The following is an 18,559-nucleotide window of genomic DNA, read 5'->3' on the forward strand; positions in this document are numbered from 1 at the left end:
TATATATATTTTTCTGACCTAACCGCTAAGAATAACAAGATGACTAATGCTAAATGAACAATGGAATTTCAAATGACTCAAGAGGAAGAAAGCCAATCTAGCTTTTCGACTAGTTGGTTTTATTGTTGTTATCTATTACAGTCCATCAATAAGAGACAGTCTTTCTACATTGGCTCTACTCCAAATCCTTCAGCGAAGAATCAGACAACACAATGGTATTTTAACTAGAGTGGTGCATACAGAACCAAGAAACTTGGATCCAGACCATGGGAAATGGTTGCAATAGTATACGGGTTCCCTAATAAGATTAGTGCTTTGCAATTTGAACATGCGTGGCAACATGGCTATCAAACTCATTATATTAGTGAAGACGAGAGAATCGTCAAGGCCAAAAATGGAGGGAGAAGTTTACACCATAAGTTAGGTCTAATCAGGTTGTTATTAAAACATGTATTTTTTCAATATATGAATTTGAAAGTACATTTCTTTAACCATTCAACTAAGGAAATGTGGGATAATAATAAATTTAAGATCGAAAAAATCACAAACCCACTAACGGTAGAAGAAGCAGAAGGCGCTTTACAAGATCCTAAAATTCAAACAGTTGATGATATGATGGACCATGCTGCGATGAATTTAGAACTGATTAAAAAGTTCTACATGAATTATGTGGCAATAGATGAAAATGCCTGTCAGTCATGCAAAAATGAGCTTCTTGCCGGAGAAATGCCGTGTGGTATTTGTGAAAGAGTTTTTGACTATACATCTAGTGATATGGATTTGAAGCCTCATCTGGCGTTCTGTAATGAAAATGGCTGCAAGTTCATAGCTCATCTCCGTTGCCTCCATAGATATTTTCTAGATGATGAACAACTGCGAATTGGTAAACAAAATCTAATACCAAAAGATGGGAAATGCCCGGATTGTGCAGCTCTTTTGAATTTTAGCACAGTAGTTAAATATTCAAGACTTGTGAAGAAGTTTCATGGTGCAAATTGAAGTACCTACTATCATGATATGTAAACGGTCGGCTTTGATATATATTTTTGTATAGTCACTGTTAATCGAATATATATAGTCTATTGAATAGCTAACATCACTTAAAAATGTATGTCCCAATTTTCTCCAATTGTTACCAAAGGATTCTTAATATAAAGTTGTGTTTTTTCTTCTGATATATCAATCGGCACAGAATATTCTTGTGAACCAATCTTTATGGTGGCTTTATCATTAAATGAATGACTGTCTAGTTCACCAATGGCAATAATGATTTTTTCAATTCTTGTATTCTCAGTTAAACGATCTGTGGTTCCTCCCAGTATATTATTCTCCAATACGTTACCATTCTTGAAGTTGAATTCTGTTTCAATGAAATTACCATTCTGGTAGTGGAAAGTTTCACCATCATCAAGATAAAGCTTCCCATTGGCATTCCCTTGAATATCTGGGGCGATAACCAATATATAGGGATCATAGCGCATTAATTTACTTGATCTTCTATATCTTTCTTTCTTTGTAATGATATGTCCACCTTCAATGAATGATGGGATTTTTTCTAAAGGTGATGGTATAGTTACAGAACTGACATCGTTTCCATTAATACGAAGAACTGATAAAGAATCTAAATCGTAATACACCCCGGGCGTGAAAATTACTTGCGTCTCTATTTCATTGGCATGGACAATTGGTTTCACCAGTATACCAGAATCACCTAAAAAAAATTGGGTATCTACCGAATACAATTCTCCATATTGTGGTTTCTCGTAAAACATAGGTCTCATAATTGGGCTACCGTTTAGATTAGATTCTCTAAATGCAGTATAGAACGTTGGCAATAAGATATATCTTAGTTTAACTGCATCCCTTATAATGGATCTGACGGGTTCCTCAAACAAATACGGCTCCCTTCTAATGGAATCAATGTGAGCATGGGCTCTGAAAAATGGATACCAAAGACCAGCTTGGTACCAACGTACAAGCAACTCTGGCTCTGGATTGCCTGCGAAGCCCGCAACATCTGCACCAATAAATGGCATCCCCATTATGTTATTCGTCAAAATCATTGGTATAGAGACACCTAAATAATCCCAGTTTGCCACATTATCACCGGTCCAGGTTGCGGCTGTCCTTTGGGAACCGGAAAAGAATGCTCTCGTTAGAATGAATGGCCTCTTTTTTTCGGCGGAATAAACCTCTTTCATTGCGTTGTAACTTGTCTCATGGACAGTTAGACCGTATAAATTATGAACAGATCTTTCCTCGAATCCATCGTGGATTAAATCCTTAGGAGCAGTTGTTTCGGGCCCACTGAAAATGGATGGTTCATTCATATCATTCCAAATATGCAAGTTTGTGACTCCTTCCGGAACGAAGTTCTTAAAGAACCTCGACCATGATTTTCTGCCCAATTCACTGAATGTTTCTATCCAAAGAGAGAGCCCTGGCCAACATTGTCCTTTAAAAATATTACCATTACAATCTTTAACAGCTGCATTTTCTTGGGCAACTATTTTACTAACGAAGTAATTATCCTTCAAATGAGGGTCAATCAAAACTGCCAATTGTCTTCCTAGCTTATCTAAAACATTTAGTAACCTCTTAGGATTAGGGAATGAATCTGGTTTCCATGTGAAATATTGTTTATTATCAGTATATTCCAAATCTAACCATAAGAAATCAAATGGAATTCCAGCTTTATCCATCTCTGCTTCTACGGTCAATACATCCAATTCATCGTTATAATTCCATCTACACTGATGGTACCCTATTGATGAGAGCAGGGGTAAGTCTGGTCTTCCAGTCAATTCCGTATAGTTATTTATAATATCTGCTGGCGATTCACCTAAAAATATCACAACGTCAATGATCCCTGATTCCGAGATCCAATGAGATTTCGTATCTTTTTTATTTGAATAATCAATGTCTATCCACGTGTCAGCAGAATTTAACCAGAACAGACCAGCAGACTGTTTATTTGGATTTGCCGCAATCATTAATGGAATTGCACCATACATTGGCATGGTGGAATTCAAGTTGTATTCAAAGACATCTACATTAAATAATCTGTACGGTTCAGATTCGGTAGTATCCTTTAATCTCAATGAATTTGCATGTTCAGGGATCCCATAAACATTTTGGAAATTATGGAAAGTGAAATCCAAGGCAACAGATTCTGGACCGAAAGGGATCGTGTCATCTTTTGAATATTCGAAATCATCTTTAAACATATTGTAGGGTGGCTCTTCAGGCAATAGATTTTGAAAATTGTCTTCAATACGTCTATAATGTTCTATATTTAATAACGATCTTTCATTTACGGTCATAGTCAGTTTACCCTTGCGATAGATTCGTAATTCGAATCTTCCCAAGGAGATTTCTACTCTTCTGGCTGCGTCTTGATCTTCAAGGACAAGCAAATCATTGCCGTTTTTGCTTCCTGCTGAAAAGAAGTCAAAAATCCAACCTCCAAAATTCTTTTCATGCTCTTTCGAAACATATACCTCCGAATTTAACAACGAGACATTTGGCCGAAACGCCCAATTCGCAGTTCCGTTAAATCTATGAGCATTTAAGCTATTAGATTCTTTCAGGTTCGACCTGTTTTCATCGATGGTAAATCGTATAGAATTTGATGTGTTCAAGAAAGACAAACTAAAGGGTAGTTCGATAACAATATCCTCGATGTCGGCTCTTGGAATAGTCTTCGTAATTGTTGCTTTCAATGAGTAATCTGTCTCATTAAACTGTATTGAGTTCTCATCTATTTGATAATATGACTTTCTTGTGTATTGGATAGCTTTAGAATAGTCTCTGTTTCTTTGGCAGAACCCCGATTGTGAGCATGTTTTCAATAAATAATCAGTAAATCCAAAAGATATTTGCAGCTGGCATAACAATGACGTTAAAGCAAGGACCCACCTAAATTGTAGCATTCTCAATCGGATGATATCCTATCCTTCAATGGTGTTTAATAGCTCGCTTTCCAACCTTAACTCTAAAGGAAGAGATTGTTATGATTCCTAGCCAAGTTCAGACAGTTTGATTCTCGATTTCTGTTTAGACAGAGGGAGAAGACGCTTCGGCGTAGAAGTTCCGAGTTATGTTTAGACTCTATGTGACAGAAAAGTGGGAGCATAGAGCATGAAACGCAACAATTGAATAGAGAGTTATACACTAATAAGCAGAAGCAATGAAGCTTCAGATAAGTTATATATAATGGACAGTATTGATGGGAACACATCATCTTATAGATAGAATTATCTGATGGCGTGCAACGGATTACTGTGTCCCAAAATAGCTAATGTAGAAACCTGTCTTAAACACGGAACATAGTTTTAAGGGATAATTATTACTTTAAGGAGATACACCAAGTGGTCGAGATATAGATTGGAGAAATAACACTATTCGAGAAACATATAAAAAAGAAGACAGTTTATATATTTTATATATCCTTTTTTCTTTCTGCTTTATTATATAGTTCATACATAGAAGAACAAAACAAACTTTGACAAGCAAACAACAGCAGACATAGCTACCTTCTACTAATCGACTATGTCTTCCGACAATAATAACACTAACGCTAACACGCAAAACGCCGTCACCGACACTTCTTTGAGTTCATCTCAAAATGGTGCAAATTGTGCGGAGGGATCACTGAAGGACCTGAAGTGGGCTGTTCCTCCTCTTCAATATGTTGTACCTGGTGAACACCTGGCTTGGGAGCCTTTGATGTGGCGTTATCGTGACCCTGACCTGATATATTTGAAGAGCCTTTGTAACGTGTATTACGCTGATTGGATTGATTCCGGCTGGAATTCTGGTAGCTACGACGCTTGGAAACGTGTTTAAAGTTACGATGAGGCTTAGAATTGTTGGTAAATCGTGGACGTCTAGTTTTGCTGAACCTAGTCTGTGACTTAGGTTGATTCCACTGGGGTGGAGAAGAATAACTAGTCTGATTAATATTTGGTATCTTATGTGGTAAGGTGTCAGTTAGGTATGACCTTTGGCCATGAGCAGAAGACATTTTGATGTGTTCCTTAATAGATCCGACAATTTTTACGAAGAGAATACTTGTCTTTATTGTGACCATTCGGTATATCTCAGAGAGATAGTGATGGCCAATGAAGCATTAGCCTTTTCCATGACAGTTTCACAAAATGAGGATTCTGAAAGTTGTTCAGAATGATTAGTTTGACGAAGAGTATTAACAGTATCAAAAGTAGATTCGATAAGACTTATCTCAGATGTAAGAAATGGAAATTTCTCTAAGGAGACTTTCAGCAATGAGTAATGGATGAGTTAGAAGGAAATGACGGACAATTTCATCAAACAAGGTTGAGCAGTCCGTAGATCTATAGTAACGGAATTTTTCACGGGGAAAGACAACCTTGAGGATGAATGTATTGATAAATCTTCATTCAGCATGTTCCGGAGGGTTACGTTCCTTGGAAGTAAACTTTTCATCGAAGAGGAAGGTAGTCAAACTAATAGTGCTCAAGGTGTCCTGAAAGTCTTGATACCAACCAAGAAGGACAATGGGATCAGTAGCTGTAGGTTCCTGTTGCTTAATTATATCAGGGACAGTGAGAGTTTGGAGAACAACTTTAATTGAGCGATTGATCAGACGTTGGGTGATATAAGAGGTTGGATTAAAGGTAATCCAGTCAATGTTATAATTCATGTAGTTGGAAGCATCAATATTATGGTAATTAGGTTCAGAAGGAGATGGTGAATCGTTGGTCCTTGATGATAAAGAAGGGGCATGGATACCAACACTAGCATCGTCATTGGCTGCAGGATGAGGGTCAGCTCAACATTGTTTGTCTGATTTTGCATTAAAGTTTGAACTTGGTCAGTTAAAGTAGTGATAATGGTGCTCGACGAACGTTTTCGGCTCTCAAATCATCCATTTGAGTAGTAAGAACAGTTTGGTGATCATGGGTTAAACTAGTAGCAGCAGCACGGTTTGGTCAACCTCTCCTTGTAGGAGGAGTTGTGATATCATCGTTGATAATCCTTGGACGGGAGATACCAGAGGAAGATCTGGTTCTGGGACCTGGTTGACCAAGCTGGGATTCGCACCATTTATTTCTTCTACTAGTGTGGCCGAACCTACATGCCCTTTGTAATTTTCGAATGGACACATTTTATGCTTCTCACATTTTTCGCGTCTTTGTAACAGGTAACCACATACCCGAGTGGATGAATTAGTTGCTTATGTACAATCAAGATAGGTAATAAAATCAAAGAGCTAGCAAGAATATCGTTCAAGAAAGGAACACGAAGCAGAAGCATTATTATCTAATTATCCGTTAGTTGGTCTAGAGCCTAGACCTGAGACGGATTGGATTTTTGGTCAATCCTAAGAATTTTGGGCCAACTGTACCTTTTTTTAATTCCTGCCGATAATTTTCAATCCAATCCTAATCTAAACCCAACCCAAAATCAATCCTAATCACATCCATCTTTTTTATTATATAATCTATGAAAAATATAATATAAAGGCATATTAGACGAGTACTATTATTTCATTTTATTTCTACTCCTTATCCCAAGCCATAACCAGAGTAGAGTAAACCTGTTCATCTCCAAATTTTGATATCTACCCTACCTTTCTCTCAAAAATGCCGCTCCCAATCCGTCACAGGCGTGTAAGGGAGTCCGAGGAAGTTTATTCGGTCCGATGACACCAGCATATTATGGTTTAGTGTATAAAGGCAATAAATATTCTTGTAGCGGTATGATGCAGTTCATTCGAGCTACTTCGTCTCCCCTGTTTTTGAACCTCCAGAGCAAGATAATGGATGTAATCGAAAGAAGTAAGCAAACGAAAATACCCTTGGAGGTGACTCATCATGACGGTTTTCGTGTCCTAGAAAGATTCAATCATAAGAAGGATATTGAAAAATTCAATAAACCTAGCTATTTACACATATCGGCTGTTCGGAAAACTCTTGGACTGTTCGCATGTGTAATCATGCTATTCTCTATTCTCACAGCATGTACTACTCCTGTGACTACCATTATGACTATTTTTTCAAAAAGAGGACTTAAATCTTTCGCTTACACAGCTACTGTAACATTATTTGTGTATATGGCTTGTGGGGCCCTCTGGATTGGAAAGGAAAGGTGCTCTACATCCCCCTTAGCACTATGGTTTAGCTCAGGAAATGAAGTTACAGCTGCTGCTTGTGTTGCAGCGTTTGCGATTAGTGCGGTATCTGGTTCATTTGCGGCTGGTATGGCTCAGGAAGGTGCAAAAAGCAGTTGGCAATGGTGGAAAGGGTCTGCGGAAGTTGGAAAAGGTTCAATTGCAGAAGATAATTCATTTTTTGTCCCTGGATATAACTTGACGCTTTATAATGGCTCTAGTCATACGAATGATCTTAATCATTCAATAGTTGCGTAAATTTCGACTCAAATTCAACTATACACTTATAGCAATGTTATAGTGATGCATCCAAATTTTGCTTGGTTTTGGGAACAAAGCTAATCCCTAGGGATCACTGTATTATTTAGCAACCCTACTACATAGTATTCAAATTTCACAATTTTGTGCTTAAACCTGTGGATTATGCTGACTTCATTAATTAGCGGTTGATAAGGCCAGGTGCTTGGGCTACTCTATGGTCTTCTTTCTTGGGGTTCATCGGTGTAGTCATTAGCTGTTGTAGCATTACAGTTATTCATATTCTTGTATTGTGTTTACTATTTAGTATGTTACCTAATATTTGATCTATTATTTAATTCTTTATCTATCTTGCTAGCTGTAATTTACTTCTTATTGTTACTCCAGAGTTATCTAGTAGTCAGGTTCGGGTACGACTGGTATTCAGCTAATACTATCCCATCTTTAGACCTCCCGACCTACGTATGGTTTAGAACAACGAAATCAATCTCCCATATCTATTCTATGTATTAGGGAGAATATTTTTTTATTACTGTGTACGTTTATGCTCAATACTCCAGTTAAAGGAATTGTTCGAAGACTTTGCAGACGGAGCTAAATATTGAAATTAGAAGCAAGATTTCTATTAATATTCAGAAGGAATTCCAAGTTATAATCCCAATTTTGGAGCCATTTGATATCCCTACTAATTTACTCTCCAAGAAGAATCCCCCACTCTCACTTTCATTTTAGCATATAGAAAGTTTTGTCTGTCGATTTTTTAAGTCTCGAAGTTCAAGAGTTCCGAATGTTGAAGAAGGAATGAACAAAACACTGATACGGCGAATATCAATGACAAACAAATTTTAATTCTACATCAAATGTCTACTTTTGTACGAGGTTTTACCAGCAAAATTTGCCTGAACAAGGAGACTTGGCTAAATGTACAAGTGCATAACCCAACTTACCTACTTAATGTTATAATGTTAGTGAATGAATATATCTTTAATCTTGCATCTTTTTATGAAGCTGTTAAATCCTGAATTTTTTTTAATTTCCGCTGGAGTTAGAGTTTACATCCTTGCATCCAATCATTTTTGCTTCCTATTTCCTATTTCCAATGGACTTAATGGATACATCCAGACACCATTGGTTTCTCCGTCCCGGTGCCTGCATTTATTTTTCGAAGGAAAACGGAAAAAAAGAAGAAAAAGAAAAAAAGGGAACATGACATTCACGAAAGGAACATACCCAGGTAGGACAGTACATGAAAAGTGGAGAAAGAACTAGACAAATGGATTTTAAACTTTCTTTGACAAGGTTTTTCTTGAGAGACATGTAAGAATAAGGCTGAGGATCAAACGGACACAACTTGTATGTAAATCCGTGGGGCCCCGCTCTTTGAAGTCAACAAAAAGTGTGGGGTGCAATTTCAATGTACAAGCTACGACTATACACAGGAGAAAACGTGAGATGTTCCATGCAACATGTCTTGAACTTTCATTTTTCGAAGAGGTTTTATCCAAGGATCTTCTACGTATGTTTGTTAGTTTGAAACTCAATTGGTGTTATGTCCTTGGCGTTAACTTAAGTACTACTATCGAATTTGTCTTTGACAGGTTGCTGTACGAAGGATTATTCCAAATTATGGACATTTGTCAGTTCGAAACCGAAGTTATAGCAAAGGATCTTGAAGAATATTTACGTGAAGGTAGTGATAACTCCTGTAACTTTTATCGAGGGAAACAGGACACATAGCGTGTGCCACACAATACATGTCAACTTTTCTTTCCACAGGATACATCTTTGTTCTACACATGTTTCTTATGATTGTAGAATTGACCCCACATTAAAAAAAAACTGTCAGTACGAGTTTTTATTATGACATTGCTTGTCCTTACAGGAAAGCTTTATCACAGAAGATTGATTCCAAGAGTTTTGTTTGCTGTTTCTGGGAGATCAATTTGATCTTGAAAATCTGGAGAAAAAAATAATATAAATACCCAAGCTAATTCTATTCAGAAATCATACCAATCTCCTTCTCAATTGCCATTTATGATTTAACACAATTTAAGAATAACAAAACATCAATTCAAGAGTACATCTCCTTTTGAATACACAAAGCAAAAAAAAAATAACAACCTCTGTTCAAAGAAAAAAAAATGTCTGAGGTGAGCGAACAAAATGTGGTAGATTCCACAATTGTTGAATCTAACAATGATGTAGGATCATACCATTCTGACAATATTTCCGAGACCAAGAAAGACATCAGTGATTTTGATGAAGCTGCTGCTCCAGTAGAAATTCCAAAGAAACCTGCTTCTGCTTATACCTCTGTGTGTATCATGTGTTTAATGGTTGCCTTTGGTGGTTTCATATCTGGTTGGGATACTGGTACCATTGGTGGTTTCATGGCTCAAACTGATTATATTAACAGATTCGGTAGTACTCATCCAAGTGGTACTAAATATATGTCCAAAGTCAGAACTGGTTTATTGGTTTCTATTTTCAATGTCGGTTGTGCCATTGGGTCTGTCTTCTTAGGTCGTTTGGGTGATAGTATTGGTCGTAGAAAGGGTATTGTTGTCGGTGCTAGTATCTATATCGTTGGTATTGTCATTCAAATCGCTTCTATTGACAAATGGTTCCAATATTTCATTGGTAGAATTATTGGTGGTTTAGGTTCCGGTGCTATTGCTGTTTTATCTCCTATGTTAATTTCTGAAGTTTCTCCAAAACATTTAAGAGGTACTTTAGTTTCATGTTATCAATTGATGGTTACGTTTGGTATCTTTTTAGGTTACTGTACTAATTATGGTACTAAGAACTACAACAACTCAGTCCAATGGAGAGTGCCATTAGGTCTATGTTTTGCCTGGGCTTTGGTTATGATCGGTGCTATGTTTTTGGTTCCAGAATCTCCACGTTACTTGGTTGAAAAAGGTTTAATTGAAGAAGCTAAAAGATCCGTTGCTAAATCAAACAAGGTTACAGTTGATGATCCAGCTACTATTCAAGAAGTTGAATTGGTTCAAATCGCTGTTGATGCTGAAAGAGAAGCAGGTACTGCTTCTTGGGCTGAATTATTCCATACCAAGACCAAAGTTTTCCAACGTACTTTAATGGGTGTTGTCGTTCTTGCTTTACAACAATTGACTGGTTGTAATTATTTCTTTTACTATGGTACCCTTGTTTTCAGTGCTGTCGGTTTAGAGGATTCTTTCCAAACGTCTATTGTTTTCGGTATTGTGAATTTTGCCTCTACATTTGTTGCTTTGTATGTTGTTGATAAATATGGTCGTCGTACTTGTTTATTATGGGGTGCTGCTGGTATGGTTTGTTGTATGGTTGTGTTTGCATCAGTTGGTGTTACAAGATTATGGCCTCATGGTAAAGGGAATGGATCATCCAAAGGTGCTGGTAACTGTATGATCGTTTTCTCCTGTTTCTTTATTTTTTGTTTTGCTACTACTTGGGCTCCAATTCCATTCGTTATTATCTCTGAATCTTTCCCATTGAGAGTTAAGGCCAAGGGTATGGCGTTAGGTACAGTTTCTAATCAAATGTGGAATTTCTGTATTGGATTTTTCACACCTTTCATTACCGGTGCTATTGATTTCTACTACGGTTATGTGTTTATGGGTTGTTTAGTCTTTGCCTACTGTTACGTGTTTGCATTTGTTCCAGAAACCAAGGGTTTACAATTGGAAGATGTTAACGTTATGTGGGAAGAAGGTGTTTTACCATGGAAATCTGCATCTTGGGTTCCACCATCTCAAAGAGGAGATACGTATGATGCAGATGCTTTAGCTACTGATGACAAACCACTTTACAAGAGAATCTTTAGCAAAAATTAAGAAATAAAAGCCGAACTCCTAATATTTCATGATTAATGACTACTTCCCCCCCTTCCTTTTTTTCAACTCTAATATTGATGAAGATATTCAAACCTACAATTATATAAGATATATACTTAATTATAAATATCTAATAGAATATGATGTCATTCTAAATTTCTTTTTTTTTTCCAACAACTGTTCTTTAACACACAGTGTACGTAATTCAATGTTTCAATTTTCGAAAGAAAGCGAAAAAGGAAGTTCTTTAGGTAGCCTAGGTCACGTTACTAGGTACCTTGTACAAAATCTCAATGGAACAAGTCAAATAGAAAAATGGTACCATTCTCTCTGAAGGAAAATTCGTTGTGGAGCTTCGTTCCCGATTATATTTTACCTTTTGGGGTACCTAACGGAAAGTAAGCCAACTGATTACTTGAAGATCTGATAATCATTACTATAATGATTTTAACGGCTTAAAGTAACGTAGGGTATCATGCTACTAGGTCAGGTGGCAAGATCTTTTGGAATGCATTGTAAATTAATATATATGTAAATATATTCAAGACTAGGCGTTTGAAGAACCGCAGTTGCCAGACTACCCAGATATATGCCACGAGAGAAGCAGGGAGTATCTTCTTGTTCGAACCCTCATCCCGAATTGAAAAATATCCCCTAAGTACACCACTCGCGGAAATAATGAAAGAAGACACCGTAAACAAAGTAAGTAATTATCCGATAATGTATGTAGTATTCCACTTAGTTGAAGTTTAGACTTACGCCAAGCCGTAATTAAAAAAAAATGCATTTACCGAGCAGCGCTACCCGCCTAGCCAAGAAAAAGCAAGACGACTCGACGACGGGCTGGCGCGTTGTGTTGCCTGAGTCACAAAACTTTTACCTTGCGAACAAATTACGAACGTACGTACAGCCGTGGAAAAACTTAAGTGTACATTCCTGATTCAAGAGGAAGCTTACTTGATAAAACCCGGAATAGACTACGCAATTTTCTGGGGCCGACGGAAAAATGAAACATGGCCGCTACCGTGGGGTATGCAAGTTCGGTCGAGGTAACCGTTAGTCAATAACAGGTAATGAGAAACCAGTTTCTTAGGTAAGAAAGTGAAAAAAAAAAGGAAACCAACGACAAGAACTCTTGAACGGATCATCTCTTACATACAGAATAGTGCCGACGGTGGGGTTTAGCAAGGTAAGGTAAGTTTAGGTTAGTTGTCATGCAAGGAAACAAACTAATTTTCCTGTCTCTCATGGTGCTTTTCAAAAGGAAAGGTTACATGTTCTAAAAACATTTTCGTAACGTTCGGAAAACAAGTAATATACATATCGAATTCCCTTCAAAAAGAAATTGGGTTTTTCGATGCCCGAATATACGGGTGGTGGGGGTGCCTACGGAAAAAGATCTTCAATTGGTAAGTCCGATTGTTTGTTGTTTTTACGAATAATTTAGTAACTGAACAGGTTATTCCCGTGCTTCTAGTGATATTACAACCCAACACGTTAGTAGTGCCCCATTTCACCTGTGTTTTGAGGATTGCAATTTCGAAAGTTTGTTTATGTTGTTTGACGTCAAAACTCACTTGACATGTTATTACCGACGTGAATTATCAATATGGGGTATGAGATATTTTAGCATTCCTTAACGTTCAGTTAAGTACGTCAGCAGGAAAGGGAAACTGTTACCCCTCCCAGCTACATTGCCTGTTTACTATCTATCACATTTTTGTTTTCTCAGGTCAAAGCACAGACCAATATATTATCGTTGGAAAGTTGTTTCTTTTTTTTGGAGAGGATGAGAGTGGGAACAATCAATCGTCTGTGTTAGTTTCTTCCCCGGATTGTTTTTTCTTTTCCTTCAAGAGTAAGTGTTCATTCTTGGATAAGTCCGATTTATTTCTTCTACCAATGTACATAGTCAGACGTTGAATGATTTTTTGATCCAGTTCCTGACTGGACTGGAAATTTTCGTGCAAAAAGTTATAAATATCGAAGTATATACTTCCTGGGATGAAATCAAACTTCCAAACTTCTTTAAATTCTTATGCTTCACCTTTTTAATACTTTCTTGAAGGGATACTCCCATACAAAAAAAAAAAAAAGGAATTAAATATAATACAAGATAATCTTTAGAAAAAATCAAAAACAAAACAAAAAACAAACAAGTAGTTATGCCTGAATCAGATTCCCATTCATTGGGGTCCAATGAGATCAAGCAAGATCAAACATCGTTATATGACCATGAACAAGAGCATGGATCACCACTTGTTGAAATTCCCAAAAAACCAGCCTCAGCATATGTTGCTGTTTTCATTATGTGTTTAATGGTTGCATTTGGTGGATTTATTCTTGGTTGGGATACCGGTACCATTGGTGGGTTTATGGCACAAACTGATTTTATTCGTCGGTTTGGTAGTAAACATCGTGATGGTAGTCATTATTTATCTAAAGTTAGAATTGGATTATTAGTTTCCATTTTCAATATTGGTTGTGCCATTGGATCAGTATTTTTAGGTCGTTTAGGTGATACCATTGGTCGTAGAAAGGGTATTGTTGTTGCTGTTTCCATTTATATGGTTGGTATTGTTATTCAAATTGCGTCAGTTAAGAAATGGTTCCAATATCTTATTGGTAGAATTATTTCTGGGCTTGGTGCTGGTTGTATTGCTGTTTTATCGCCAATGTTAATTTCTGAAGTATCTCCAAAACATTTAAGAGGTACTTTAGTTTCATGTTATCAATTGATGGTTACGTTTGGTATCTTTTTAGGTTATTGTACTAATTATGGTACTAAGAAACATTCCAATTCAGTTCAATGGAGAGTTCCATTGGGGTTATGTTTTGCTTGGGCATTATTTATGCTTGGTGCTATGTTTTTGGTTCCAGAATCTCCTCATTATTTAGTGAAGAATGGATTAATCGAAGAAGCTAAAAGATCTGTTGCTAAATCAAACAAGGTTACAATTGATGATCCAGCTGTCATTCAAGAAGTTGAAATGGTTCAAATTGCTGTAGAGGCAGAACATGCAGGTGGCCCATCACGTTGGATGGAATTATTTGAAACTAAGAATAAGATTTTCCAACGTGTAGTTGTTGGTGTTGTTTTATTGGGATTACAACAATTAACTGGTGTTAATTATTTCTTTTATTATGGTACTATTGTTTTCAAAGCAGTTGGTTTAGAGGATTCTTTCCAAACGTCTATTGTTTTCGGTATTGTGAATTTTGCCTCTACATTTGTTGCTTTGTATGTTGTTGATAAATATGGTCGTCGTACTTGTTTATTATGGGGTGCTGCTGGTATGGTTTGTTGTATGGTTGTGTTTGCATCAGTTGGTGTTACAAGATTATGGCCTCATGGTAAAGGGAATGGATCATCCAAAGGTGCTGGTAACTGTATGATCGTTTTCTCCTGTTTCTTTATTTTCTGTTTTGCTACTACCTGGGCTCCAATTCCATTCGTTATTATCTCTGAATCTTTCCCATTGAGAGTTAAGGCCAAGGGTATGGCGTTAGGTACAGTTTCTAATCAAATGTGGAATTTCTGTATTGGGTTCTTCACACCTTTCATTACTGGTGCAATTAATTTCTATTACGGTTATGTTTTCTTAGGCTGTCTTGTATTTTCATGGTTTTATGTTTTCATTTTCGTTCCAGAAACCAAAGGTTTACAATTGGATGACATCAATGTTATGTGGGAGGAAGGTGTTTTATCATGGAAATCTGCATCTTGGGTTCCACCATCTCAAAGAGGAGATACGTATGATGCAGATGCTTTAGCTACTGATGACAAGCCACTTTATAAGAGAATGTTAGGAAGAGGTTAATTTAAACGGGGAGAAAGCGAAGTGAAAGTGAGAGATGAACACTAACAAGATGAAGAAAAGCATCAATAGTCATTTGATTGGGTGATTGTACACCATTTGTTTGTTTTTAAATATTTGATATTTTAATAAAGGTAAAAATCATATAAATACATACATACATATATATATATATATTCTTTTCTGATTAATACTAAGTTACATAATGATCTAATAAAGAAAAACCAACGGTTTAAGTAAATAATATGGACTCATAGTACTTTCTTGGCTAGTTAGTTAGTTAGTTAGTTAGTTATGTAATGATGATAGTTTGATAGAATATAAAAAAAGAAGGTATAAAAATGAGAAGTTAAACAATAGAAAAAGGTGAAGAAGAACAAATAATAACGTTTGGTATATCTATTTGTTCTTCTTGTCAAATTTTGAATAATATTTTTTTGAAATGATACCATCTAAAGTCAATAACGCGACACCTGATCCAACAGTCATTAAGATTTCATTATTTGATTTCCCTTTCAAGAATCTTTTTTCATAAGTGATATAACCCTTTAATATATAATGAATGAATGAATAATTTAATAGTACGTTGATTAACACGACAGGGTTTTGTAATTCTTGGAATAAACAATAGAATAATTGTTCAGTACTGGCTAAACAGTTATAAGATTGTGTAATGAGATATGATTTTGCTGTGTTTATATTTTCGCCTATTGAGATAGCTAAATTGTTCAGTTTTGATGCACAACAATTAAAACATCTTCTTACTTTGTTATTGTTGTTGTTATTAGATTCATTATCATTTTGTGGCGTAGTTAGAGGATATTCTTCTTTACTTCTTTGTATTATTTTGAACGATAACCAGGAACAGGGTAGAACGTTTTGTTAGTATACGGATAGGAGACGTTTTGAGGTGTTAATGCAATAAAGACTTACCTTGACATGGTTGCTTATTTTTGGTTCCTTTTTGTAATTGCTTTTTCTGCTAATATATATATATAGATATATAGATATGAGAGGAGGATAGGTATGATAAAATATATCGATTTTAATTCAGTTTTATAAGATTTATCTTGTATTATAGTTACCCATACAAAAGTATAATATCTATTCAAAAGTACAGATGCTATATAAACTAAACAGGAACAATCTATAAACCACAATGTAGACTAGACTAGACAAGATATCTACAATCTACCTTGTCGATGGGACAATAGAGGAAATATCCCAGATATCTGTATTCCAAGAAGATAGACAGAACAGCAAAAGAGAGAGAGATATCCTCTTTCTTATTTCCTAAAATCCGATACGGTGGGGGGCCTGTACGGCTGTGTCTCAGAAGGGGAGACCAATCATCACCCTCAGTGGAGTCTCCATTCCAACCGCAATTTTTTTGCGGCCAAATCAAAATCAAAATCAAAATCAAAATCAAAATCAAAATCAAAATCAAAATCAAACTTAAAGTGATGCGATGCTTTTCAATTCGATGTGAAGGGAACTACGTACGTACAGAAGACGCGAACAGGGGGGGGGGGGAAGGGGAAGGGAGGCGAAAATTACGGAAAAGGGGAAGAGGCTGTTACCCGGGACAACTTTCAGCGGGCCGGCAGAGCCAATCGGGTTGGAAAAAAAGAACAAAAAAATAAATGAAACGGACAGGAATTGAACCTGCAACCCTTCGATTGCAATCTTTAATTTCCTTGGAAATTCCAGGATTTAACTGGAGTCGAAAGCTCTACCATTGAGCCACCGCTTCATCTTCATTGGTTTTTGTAAGATATCCGATTAGTAATACAAAGTATTGGCGATAATTACAAGTGTCACACAGAAGTATGTTTTATTGTATTATTAAGTAAGTGAGTAATTACTGTCATGAAAGCAGTCAAAATTATTATAAAGTTGTGAATTTCGAAGTAATGACCCAAGTTATGCACCGTACATATTTGCAGCCGTATAACGTTTATTGAATTATAATTGAGAATCTTTTGTTGAATTAAGTCGAATGCCATGCAAGTGCTATCTTATTATTATTAAGATTGTTTTTGATTGCAGCCACGTCTACAATTTGGGCCGGCCATGCGTACAAGAGTTATGTATTGGGTCAGTTAAGTTGTATGATTCTGCTGAGTGTTTACTTAGGCGTTCTGGATTAGTCTCTCCCAATCAAACCTACAAGTATTTAGAATGTCCTGGGGAGCACTTAATCGAAAGGACTTTGAGGGCGGTGTTCCTGATTATGAGCTTTCTTTTTATGAATGCATGACTTCAATGAGATATTATATGAACTTCTAGAATTGTTTGATTTAATAAGTGATTACTTGATTAACAGAATCCTAAGCCATAATTATGTTAGACAACTAATTGTGGGCCTGTGGAAAGAAGATCCTACTAACTTTATTTTATTTCCGGTATTTCTATCCTATTCCTATTTCCATTCTAGTCCCATTCTATTACTATCCTATCATATCCTATCCTATCCTATCCTTATCCTATTCCTATTATATTAACACCAAGCCATCTGTTTTCATTTTTGAAGTTCAGAACTATTTATGAGCACTGCGTTACAATGAAACAGAATGACATAAGAATAAAGGAGTACGCCTATTATACAATATGATCCCTAAAGCATCAAGTGTTCCAGAACGAAACAAGATTAAAGGAATACGGCCAGTATCCAGTACATGGTCTAAATTATTAAATGTTCCAGAACGAAAATAAGATTAAATAAGCTCCTTGATTATCTAAGCTAACTAGTACAGGAGAGTGAATAGATAAAGTTGAAGAAAAGAGTATTTTTGAAAGAAATAAAAGGACTGAAAGTTGAACTAGAATTATTGGTATTTTAGTTAGTTATTTATATCTCTTTATTAGTTATTATTTATATTATATATAAAGAAAGCAACCCTAATCATACATTTGTAAGAATCTTATATTCTTCTCTCTATTTTAATACTTTAAGATTCAAAACAAGTATCCAACCCATATTTTACAATTTTCATCCCATGTAACCTTTATATATTAGATCAAATTCTTAACTTAGAAATTACAAGATAACACTAACTTAACAAACTCTTGAGGTTCATTTCATTCCCGCTCGGAAGTAGCGTTTCCAGTTAATTCTGTTATATTATAATTGTAAGACTCCATTGTAGATTAAGATTAGTGTTAAATATGAAGTATAATAAGAGTAATTTAATATCCTCGTTCTAATGTACGTAAAAAAGTTCGGTTTATTAAAAATAAATAGTAAATAAAATGTATATATAAAATAATAATACAATATAAAAATAATAACAGGAGAAAGAGAAAACGACACTTCGAGTTATGGGTCTATATATTTCCGTCGATGGTAGAATAGATAATACGAGACCACAATTTTATCGTTGGCATATGAATCGATTGACTAATTTGGTATTCATCAATCGCGTCGCGTCGTGCCGGTATTCCTTCAAGTTCCTCCCATATTTGGTAATCACCGAGTGTCTGCTATAGAAGAC

At 36.0% G+C, this 18,559-nt stretch overlaps 6 protein-coding genes and 1 non-coding gene across 7 annotated transcripts; 4 read left to right on the plus strand and 3 right to left on the minus strand.

The window, feature by feature from the left end:
- Positions 1–273: 273 nt before the first annotated feature.
- SLX1 (endonuclease) lies at positions 274–999 on the plus strand (the record flags this gene model as incomplete). The annotated part of the gene is made up of 1 exon (XM_003670702.1): positions 274–999. The coding sequence occupies one exon, from the start codon at positions 274–276 to the stop codon at positions 997–999; it is 726 nt and encodes a 241-aa protein (XP_003670750.1).
- A 101-nt stretch (positions 1,000–1,100) lies between these two features.
- Positions 1,101–3,932, minus strand: ROT2 (glucan 1,3-alpha-glucosidase ROT2; the record flags this gene model as incomplete). Its single annotated transcript, XM_003670703.1, has 1 exon — positions 1,101–3,932. One exon carries the CDS (start codon positions 3,930–3,932, stop codon positions 1,101–1,103), a length of 2,832 nt encoding a protein of 943 aa, XP_003670751.1.
- Positions 3,933–4,597: 665 nt separating this feature from the next.
- On the minus strand, positions 4,598–5,092 carry NDAI0F01910 (uncharacterized protein; the record flags this gene model as incomplete). Its single annotated transcript, XM_003670704.1, has 1 exon — positions 4,598–5,092. The coding sequence occupies one exon, from the start codon at positions 5,090–5,092 to the stop codon at positions 4,598–4,600; it is 495 nt and encodes a 164-aa protein (XP_003670752.1).
- Positions 5,093–6,685: 1,593 nt separating this feature from the next.
- Positions 6,686–7,411, plus strand: NDAI0F01920 (uncharacterized protein; the record flags this gene model as incomplete). The annotated part of the gene is made up of 1 exon (XM_003670705.1): positions 6,686–7,411. The coding sequence occupies one exon, from the start codon at positions 6,686–6,688 to the stop codon at positions 7,409–7,411; it is 726 nt and encodes a 241-aa protein (XP_003670753.1).
- Positions 7,412–9,552: 2,141 nt separating this feature from the next.
- NDAI0F01930 (sugar porter family MFS transporter) lies at positions 9,553–11,247 on the plus strand (the record flags this gene model as incomplete). Its single annotated transcript, XM_003670706.1, has 1 exon — positions 9,553–11,247. One exon carries the CDS (start codon positions 9,553–9,555, stop codon positions 11,245–11,247), a length of 1,695 nt encoding a protein of 564 aa, XP_003670754.1.
- A 2,165-nt stretch (positions 11,248–13,412) lies between these two features.
- NDAI0F01940 (sugar porter family MFS transporter) lies at positions 13,413–15,068 on the plus strand (the record flags this gene model as incomplete). The annotated part of the gene is made up of 1 exon (XM_003670707.1): positions 13,413–15,068. One exon carries the CDS (start codon positions 13,413–13,415, stop codon positions 15,066–15,068), a length of 1,656 nt encoding a protein of 551 aa, XP_003670755.1.
- A 1,641-nt stretch (positions 15,069–16,709) lies between these two features.
- NDAI0Ftrna1W lies at positions 16,710–16,782 on the minus strand. The gene is given in 2 exon segments: positions 16,710–16,746; positions 16,710–16,782. It is a non-coding gene; the product is annotated as a tRNA-Trp (tRNA).
- Positions 16,783–18,559: the final 1,777 nt, after the last annotated feature.

This window comes from Naumovozyma dairenensis, chromosome 6 (genome assembly GCF_000227115.2).
Source record: "Naumovozyma dairenensis CBS 421 chromosome 6, complete genome".
Taxonomy (NCBI): Eukaryota; Fungi; Ascomycota; class Saccharomycetes; order Saccharomycetales; family Saccharomycetaceae; genus Naumovozyma; species Naumovozyma dairenensis.